This window comes from Procambarus clarkii, chromosome 35 (genome assembly GCF_040958095.1).
Source record: "Procambarus clarkii isolate CNS0578487 chromosome 35, FALCON_Pclarkii_2.0, whole genome shotgun sequence".
NCBI classification, from domain to species: domain Eukaryota; kingdom Metazoa; phylum Arthropoda; class Malacostraca; order Decapoda; family Cambaridae; genus Procambarus; species Procambarus clarkii.
This window is the reverse complement of record NC_091184.1, coordinates 10277441-10287161: the sequence shown is the minus strand read 5'-3', so window position 1 is coordinate 10287161 and position 9721 is coordinate 10277441. Positions and strand designations below refer to the sequence as shown.

Genomic DNA, 9721 nt, shown 5'->3' with positions numbered 1-9721 from the left:
ACAGGATCGATAGGGGGTCCACTGCCGCCCACAGGGTCGATAGGGGGTCCCTTACCGCCCACAGGGTCTCTATGAAGTCAACTACCGCCCATAGTGTCCACTATCACCCATAGTGTTATTATGGGGTCCACTACCCCTCATAGGGTCGGTATGGGGGTCCATTACTACCCACAGGGTGTGTCTGGGGTCTATTTTGGCAATACTGCTTTTCCAATCTCATTTGTTGTTCAATGTAAAATATTTGTTGCTCGACTTGCAACAATTTATATATATATATATATATATATATATATATATATATATATATATATATATATATATATATATATATATATATATATATATATATATATATATATATATATATATATATATAGTATAGTGCCTTTGCAGTAATGTACCAATGTGTGTATTTTCATAACTCGTTTTAAATTGTTGAAAAATAAATAACTACATTATGAATCCAAGTCAATGTTTACATGCTAAATCAGAGTTGCCAGATTCCGCTTAAAATAGCAAATTGTGCTTATTTTCAAAGCTTGAGAATTTAGCTTTAAAGTAGTTAAAGCTACGAATTTCGCAATTTGCTATGTACTTTAGTGTACTATTTTAAAATAAGGTTGGTTTTTAAGCTGCAAGTCATATGAATCTCAAAAAAAGTATATTATTAACAATCTTATCTCCATAGTTCACTAGTTTCTGTAAATCAGATCTGGTAACTGTAGGCCAAGTACTGGAAGACTCGAGACACAATGTGTGTGGAAGCTATTAGTCTCTTTGAAGAAGTCATCTCGACAGGATCTTCCAGCTCCAGCTATAAAACTTCACCACACATGGATCTACCTAGTACATCAAACGGTAAGACATTACTAAACTGTACAAGGTTTTATGCTAGAACATTTGTTACAGTCCCCTGTTCTATGTGTACTCCATCACATAGTGACGGAGTATGTGGGAATAATTTTGTTGACACTGTCCATTTGACATGGTGGTGGTGTATGATGATGGTGGTGTATGGTGCTGGTGGTGTATGATGCTGGTGGTGTATGGTGCTGGTGGAGTATGATGCTGATGGTGTATGATGCTGGTGGTGTATGATGCTGGTGGTGTATGATGCTGTTGGTGTATGATTCTGGTGGAGTATGATGCTGATGGTGTATGATGCTGATGGTGTATGATGCTGATGGTGTATGATGCTGGTGGTGTATGGTGCTGGTGGTGTATGATGCTGGTGGTGTATGGTGCTGGTGGTGTATGATGCTGGTGGTGTATTATGCTGATGGTGTATGATGCTGGTGGTGTATTATGCTGATGGTGTATGATGCTGGTGATGTATGATGCTGATGGTGTATGATGCTGGTGGTGAATGATGCTGGTGGTGTATGATGCTGGTGGTGTATGGTGCTGTTGGTGTATGATGCTGGTGGTGTATGGTGCTGGTGGTGTATGATGGTGGTGGTGAATCTGACACTGTCATATATATATATATATATATATATATATATATATATATATATATATATATATATATATATATATATATATATATATATATATATTATATATATATATATATATATATATATATATATATATATATATATATATATATATTATATATATATATGAGGGGTACCACCTCTGGTGCAAGTGTAGGGACCCATAGCCTCGGAGAAGAAAATAAAGAGTACTCAGAGAAGACCTTGTGGATCCTCACTGAACACTTTCATATTTTCTTCTCCTACCACCCCTATTCTTTTGGTATGTGTGTATATTTATCTAACTTTATTTGAAAACGTCATTACACAAAAAAAGTTACAATATTGATTATTTATATATATATATATATATATATATATATATATATATATATATATATATATATAATTTATTTTTTTTCTTCCAATAATATAGTATTCGCTTGAAATTAACAGCCTGGTCAATCAGGCTGTTGGATGCAACTCCTCTTAGTTTTGTTATACGAGTTACAGCATGGTTAATCACATCCAAAATTAAAGTTATTTATAGATGCAGTCCTAAAATTTTTAACATTGCTCTCACTAGTGTTAATGTAGATTATTTCATAATTTAAATAATATATTTAATTACTGTAGTACATTTTAACAACAATTTAACTTATAATTTTTGCAGCATAGGTCATTTGAATATAAGTATTTTATTAGAAATTATTTCCTTCAGGTCTTCAGGGAAAATTCTTGAGGAGATGCACAAACTGCAAACAATGTGTGCATGTCCGAAGCAATGTTTGCAAGTTCTGCCAGTGTGACTTCCGAAACAGTAGAGAATTAATGAAGAAAGAAGAGGAAGCCCGTTTTCTACTTAAAGGCAAGAAGGCTTTAGAACGAAATACAGCAAGCCGGGTTCTACGAAGGATTGAAAATCAGGTATTGAAGTTTGTCTACATCTGTTGTATTCATTTGTATTCTTCTTATGCTGAACTTGCTTGATAAGGTATAGAATCAACATGAATAATACTGTACAGTACTTACATACTATTTGTTTATTTATTTATATACAAGATAGCACACTGGGATTATGAGAGTACATAGCATTGATGTTTTTACATTCTTGTAAAGCCACTAGCACACATAGTGTTTTGGGCAGGTCCTTAATCTAACAGATAATTTTAAATAGGCAATTTAAAGCAAAAATGGAAAAATTGGCTGGTACATTGTAAGAAAGTATCACAAAGATTACTATGTACATTAAAGTAAAATTTGAGGGTTATCAACATATAAATTGTAGCATAATTTGAGGAATATTTCAAGGTATAATATAGTAAGATATGCATTCAATATAACAATCATGATATAAGGTGATAGCAATGATTACAATGGAAAAGTTGTATGGTTTAGGCACATATATTCTGGCATTGGATTTCATAAGATACAGTGCGAGTTTAATGCACTAGTTAGGAAACTATCAAGATAAAATTAGGTACTTTTTGGTTTTATTTTTTAAAATGGCAGAAGTTGGACAGTTTTTAAATTTGTTAGCGAGTGAGTTCCATAGACAAGGTCCCTTTATTTGCATAGAGTATTTACACAGAATAACTTTGACTCTGGGGATATCAAAGATATTTATTTCTGGTATTGTGATTCTATTATGGGTTCTATTGCGCATGCCCAGCTATGCTTCAAACATTTTTGTTGCATTTTCCCAGATAGTGTTATTGTTTAAATATTATTTGCTTTTCAGCTAACATATCTGCGTGGCTGTGGGTATGAATCAATCGTTATCTATTACAAGAAAGGACCAGCACGGGTGACACATTGTATCCTACCAAAAAACGTAATACAAGAAGAGGACAAGAAGATCTTCACCACTAACTTCTTTTTGTGTAAGTAGTTCACATAATATATAAATATATCACCACCTATTATTTTCTCTCATATATATATATACATATGTATATATATATATATATATATATATATATATATATATATATATATATATATATATATATATATATATATATATATAATTTCAATTCAATCATCTCTGTCGTTGATGTATATGGCAAAAAGTGTGTGGCCCAATACAGCACTATGTCTTAACGTAATGGGTCCAAGGGCCCATAAGGTCTCGACAGCATTAAGGGCCCTTTAGCAAACCAGTGTGCTGGGGCCCCTATGACACCCATGACGTCTTTGTATCATTTCAAGTTTGTACATGTACTTCTTAAGATATGGGCACCATACAACTGCTGCATATTCTAGCTTTTGTCTAAAAAAATCATGAACAATTTATTTATTATTTATCCATGAATGCCAGAACTAAACCCTGTGGTACTCCACTCGTGACATTTCTCCAGTCCAATACATTGCCTCTGATTACTGCCCTCATTTTTCTATCAGTTTGAAGTTTTTTAATCCATGTTAGAAGCTAACCTGTCACCCCTCCAATATGTTCCAGTTTCCAGAACAAACTCTTATGTGGAATTCTGTTGAATGCCTTTTTTAGGTCCAGATAGATGCAGTCAACCCAACCATATCTTTCCTGTAAAATTTCTGCGGCTCGATCATAGTAACTGATTAAATTTGTTACACAGGATCTTCCATTTCGAAATTTTTTATTTTTTATTTTTATTTTTTTTCCAGCACGCACAAGGAAGCTTGATGCAGATAAACTTACATTAGGATCAGAAGGTGATAGCGATAATGCCCTGGAAAAAAATCATGACGAGCTACAAGTGCAGCAGGTGCATCAAGTCCAAAAAGTACCGCAGGTGCAAGAAATTCAACAAGTACAAAAAGTTCCGCAGGTGGAACATTTACAAAAAGTTCTGCAGGTGCAACAAGGGCTACCATTAGCAATCATTCAGAAACAGCAAGAAGTACAAGTAGTAAAATTTGAACCACAGGGAACTACACCAAGAAAACAGTGTAGTAACAACGGAATGGGAATTTTAAAATACCTGAGGAAACAGGTAAAAAAGGACAAACAATAGAAATGGTTCCTTACACCTTATTATTTGGTAGTTTATAGGTATTTTACTTATAATACTTTATATTATGTCTACAGTTTATAATTTAGTTTACAGTTAATTTACTCTTCAACTTCCATATCTTACATGAAGGATTTTTACTGTTTTTCATTTTTAAAACCTTATTAGTATCATTTATAGTTTAGTGTCAATTCACTTATAATACAATATATGGAATAATTTACTAAATTCATTTAACTATAATAAATTTAAATAAACATTTTTACCCCAGGATGAGTTTCAGTCACCCTACCCAAAAAATTAATGTTTCTTTATTACTAATCTTGTGAGAGGTAGCTTATTGTGCAGCCCATACTCATTCTGTGAGTGTTAGTTTATTGTGCACCCCATAGTCATCATGTCACCCAAGCCTGCTGCAGCTGCACCTGAGGGGTGGTGTAGGGAACCATTAGTGTACTATTATGATTTGAGAGAGAGAATGCACTGTGGACAGAGCATCAATATGGCTTAAGGCATTGAGCTTTGCCTCAAGATGAAGCTTGGGCTGATCTCTGATTTGCTTCTTGGGAGTCTTCATTTACGTGCACCCCATACTCAACCACTTTGTAGTAATTAATTGTGCAACCCATACTCATCCTGTTACCAGTAGTTTGTGCAACCCATACTTATCCTGTGATCCCTATCCCTCTACTTCAAGTCCCTCAAGGGGCGCACGAATTCAGTTTGGCATATTGCATCCTGCCTTCCCATCCCTAGCTACTGACCCATCACAATATTTTATTTTATTTTATTTATATATATACAAGTAGGTACATTGGGTTTGTGAGAATACATTGAATAGTACAGTATTTACAATCTTGTAAAGCCACTAGTATGTGCAGCGTTTCAGGCAGGTCCTTAATCTAACAGATAATTTTAAGTAGGTAATTTCTATCAGAATTGATAAATGATAATAAATACATTGTTTACATACATACATTACAAATACATACATATAAGCTCAAAAGCTTCATTGAAGGTTGTAACAGAACCCATGAGCACCACACCAGAAATAAATACAGTTTTGATATTCCAAGAGTACGACTTAATCAAACTAGAAATGCTCTACAAATCAAGGGACCCAGAATGTGGAATGATCTTCCCAACCATGTTAAAGACTGTACCTCTCTCAACCAGTTTAAGATAAAAACTAAACACTACCTAATAAATTCACTAACCTACCTTACCCCTCTATTGTCAACCCATGTCTGTCATTTTTTTTTTTTTTTTTTAATCAACACTGTTTGTCAACCTATTGTATTTGTGCTGCTTTTTTAGTCATGTTCCCCCTTTTTTTTATCTTTATTTGTATTTGTTCTCAACACATTTTATTCTTTATGCTCAATTAGTATTAAGTTCTAGATATTAATGTTTTTCCTGCCCGAAACGCGTTGCGTAATAGTGGCTTTAGGCATTGTATGTACTAGCTCTATCTATATATCGATCCATTAATGTAACATTACTTGTATGTATGTATGTACCTTACCTGAATAAACATATTTATTTATTTATTTATTTATTTATACAAGTTTAACTCTGGGGATATCAAAGAGATATTTATTTCTGGTGTGGTGATAATGGGTCCTATTACATCTGTCCAGGAAGAGTTTCAGAGCAGGATTTGCATTTAAGAACAGGGTTTTGTAAATGTAGTTGACACAAGAGAATTTATGGAGTGAGATTATGTTTAGCATGTTTAGGGAGTTAAACAAGGGGGCTGAGTGTTGTCTGAAAGCAGAATTTGATATTATTCTGATAGCAGATTTTTGCTGGGTGATGATGGACTTGAGGTGGTTTGCAGTGGTTGAACCCCATGCACAGATACCATAGTTGAGATAGGGATAGATTAGTGTATAATATAGAGAGATGAGAGCAGGGTTAGGTACATAATATCTGATTTTGGAGAGTATACCAACTGTTTTAGAGACTTTCTTAGTTATGTGTTGTATGTGGGTACTGAAGTTGAGTCTCTTGTCTAAGAATAGACCAAGAAACTTTCCATCATTGTTATTGCTAATGTTTACATTGTCATCTGAAGCTGAATTGCATTTGTAGATTTGCTTCCAAATAAGATGTAGTAGGTCTTTTCTATGTTAAGTGTTAGTTTGTTGGTTGACATCCATAAGTGGACTTTTTTTAGTTCATTATTAACAACATTACAGTATTTAGTGTATGTGGGTTGGGGTTGGAGTAGATGAGTGTAGTATCATCAGCAAACAATATAGGTTTCAGAATGTTAAGAACATATACATCCTGCCTTCCCATCCCTAGCTACTGACCCATCACAATATACATCCTGCCTTCCCATCCCTAGCTACTGACCCATCACAATATGCATCCTGCCTTCCCATCCCTAGCTACTGACCCATCACAATATACATCCTGCCTTCCCATCCCTAGCTACTGACCCATCACAATATACATGTAGTAGAGTGTTTTCTGTAGGCAATTTTCTAATTATACAATCATATGTTGCCCTCAGCTCTCCTATTTCATACATACTTTTTTTCTTTTGCAAGGGAGTAATTACTACATCTACATTACAATCCTCCCATGGTGGTGTGAATTTTCTCTTGGGCACAGCAATACACTCTGTAATAACATCATACTTAATAACATTAGAACATAAGGTATTCATATATGCTCTTTTCTTCATCATACATTGTTCAGTACTTCCCACCTTTTGAACTGAGAGGACCAATTCATTAGCTCCTCCACCTCTCATTAATCTAATGGCAGAAGCTACATTTATCTCTGCAATTCTATCCCCAATACTCTGCAGATTCAACTCCATCATCCTTTTCTCAATCATAGCATTTCTTGGGCATCCTAAGATAATTCTCATGGCTTCATTTTGTACCTTCTCCAACTTGCCCATCCTACCTTTACTAAAACAAGAAATAACAGGTGCAGCATAATCAATAAGAGATCTTACAGTACTCAAGTATATCATTCGTAGCACAGGGACTCCCACTCCCTTTCCACAGCATGCCAAGGCCTTCAGAGGTTGTAATATCTTTCGACATTGACCCAACAGTCTGTTCATCTCAGCTTCCAAACTCTCATGGGTATATCCAACATATATGCCTAAATATTTATATATATTAACACACTCTATATTTTTACCGTTTATTTTCAATATAATGGGCCTCCGACTTCTACATTCAAACTTAGTTTTGTCTTCATTAACCACCAGTCCCATATGGTGACACAGGTTTCCGAACTTATCCACCACTAGTTTATAAAGCCACTGGTTTGCCTTGTAAAGCAAACTAGTGGCTTTAAAAGATTGTAAACACATCATGTTATGTACTTTCATAAACCCAATGTAACTTATTGAATATATATATAAATAAATAAATAAATAGTTTCTTGTGTAATCCATACTCATCCTATATGTGTGGTATTTCATGTGTACTCCATATTCATCATCAAGAAGTGTATTCTACCAGCATGGTAATATAAATTAAGAAAAAAGACTTCATTTTATTACGGACCCATAATCAAAATAAGAGCCATCACTAATTATCATGACAAACGGCCTATATAGGCTCCACTTCCGCCTTCGACAAGCAGCCGCCGGATGTGTGTTGTTTATTGCGCACTCCGGCACCCCCAGCTCTGGGAAGGGGGGCATTGAAATGTGGACATGTGCGCTCGCAATACTGAAATGTTTATACTCTTTTTCGGTCTGCTGACCTTAATTAATTTTGGTATCAATTTGTTCGCAAGGAAATGCTCTAGAAATGCCCCTATCTTGTGTGTGTATACTCACCTAGTCTCACCTAGAATATCTTGTGTGTAAGTACTCAACTAGTACTCACCTAGTATACCTTGTCAGACCTTGCCTATACCCTATACAGACCTTGTGTGTGTGTACGATCATATGTGGCATTCTTCCAATAAAAGGAGTTAGAAATGAAACGGTATAATCAGATCCTTTTATACAACACATTGAGAAAGAATAAAGGTTAAGTGTGGTATCAGTAAGATTTACACACTAGTCCACACTTGCGTGGTGTACAATATGTGTGTGTACAATGTAAGTGGAGGCAGAGTTGGAGGGAGGGAAATGTAGTTGGTGGACCTGTGGTCAGGGTGGCTCCAGAGGTAGGGTGTCAAATTTCAGTGTTTATGGCAGGGTAAGGGAATGGTCGTCGGTGGTCTTGTGATTCAATATTTTCTTGTTGTCGCTAAGTTACACTTTTTCAGGTCTATATAGTACAATGGCCAGTCCTCATGTACCTAGTAATCCTTATTTCTTTATTGTGTATTATTCTAATCTGCTTTTGTGTCAAAATTTTCTTCAATGTACCTGTAAACATTTTTTGTCATTTTTTTTGTTAATTTATCTAAAATTTTCTGTTAGTTTAAGGACTTGCCCGAAACGCTATGCGTGCTAGTCGCTTTTAGAATGTAAATTCAAATTCATTTCTATATTCTCTGTTAACCCCAATGTATATATTTCTTGTATATAAATAAATACAGTATTCTCTGTGGTTATAGTGTCAGTTGGGGGTTAATGGGCCAGGCCGAGCGTGCCTGTGCCCCACAAATATCACCCTTATTGCTGACTAGTTGGTATAACGGCTTTTCCCAAACCTCTCTCTCGCCAGAATTATACTGGCATGTGAATATCTTTGGCAGTTGATGAATCCTAAATATAAATAATAAATAATTAAATGTTTATTTAGGTAAGGTACATACATACAAGAAATTTTTACAAAGATTGGTGGACTTATAGATAGATTCATACATTGCATAACTGCATGGCATAACTGGCAATCCCCTCACAGTGTTCAAGTGAGAACTGGATAAGCACCTCCAAAGGATACCCAAGTATGCCAAGTATGCTGCCCTGAGGAACACCAATGTTGATGGGTAGGGTGGGAGAAATTGAATTATTCACAGAAACATACTGGAGCCTGTCAGTGAGGTAGGATTTGAGGTATTGCAAGGGATACAAGACACTGATCACTGGTCTCCCATTTGGTCCTCATTGCTTTATCTTACTATTATTGAATGTCAATAACCGTATTATGCAATTTCAATTTCTTCTATTGCTTTCTTTATTATGCACCCCATACCCATCCCGTGGGCCGTGGTGTAAAGGATTACAGAGGCACATAATCGGTTCAGGACCTGAACCCTCTAGTTCGTTTAGCTAAGCAAATAACAATGTTTGACGCTAGTTACAAAATTATTAATGTT

The 9721-nt window shown here is 35.3% G+C and overlaps 1 protein-coding gene across 1 annotated transcript; it reads left to right on the top strand.

The window, feature by feature from the left end:
- The first annotated feature begins 715 nt into the window (after window positions 1–715).
- LOC138349547 (uncharacterized) lies at window positions 716–5184 on the top strand. Its single transcript, XM_069336047.1, has 4 exons — window positions 716–858; window positions 2200–2405; window positions 3220–3361; window positions 4125–5184. The coding sequence occupies exons 1-4, from the start codon at window positions 753–755 to the stop codon at window positions 4472–4474; spliced, it is 804 nt and encodes a 267-aa protein (XP_069192148.1). The 5' UTR covers window positions 716–752; the 3' UTR covers window positions 4475–5184.
- The last annotated feature ends 4537 nt before the right edge of the window (window positions 5185–9721 follow it).

Coding starts and splice junctions, on each gene's coding strand:
- LOC138349547 (XM_069336047.1), top strand. CDS start 753: ATGTGTGTGGAAGCTATTAGTCTCTTTGAAGAAGTCATCTCGACAGGA. Junction 2,406..3,219: donor TACGAAGGATTGAAAATCAG/GTATTGAAGTTT, acceptor TTTGCTTTTCAG/CTAACATATCTGCGTGGCTG. Junction 3,362..4,124: donor CACCACTAACTTCTTTTTGT/GTAAGTAGTTCA, acceptor TTTTTTTTCCAG/CACGCACAAGGAAGCTTGAT.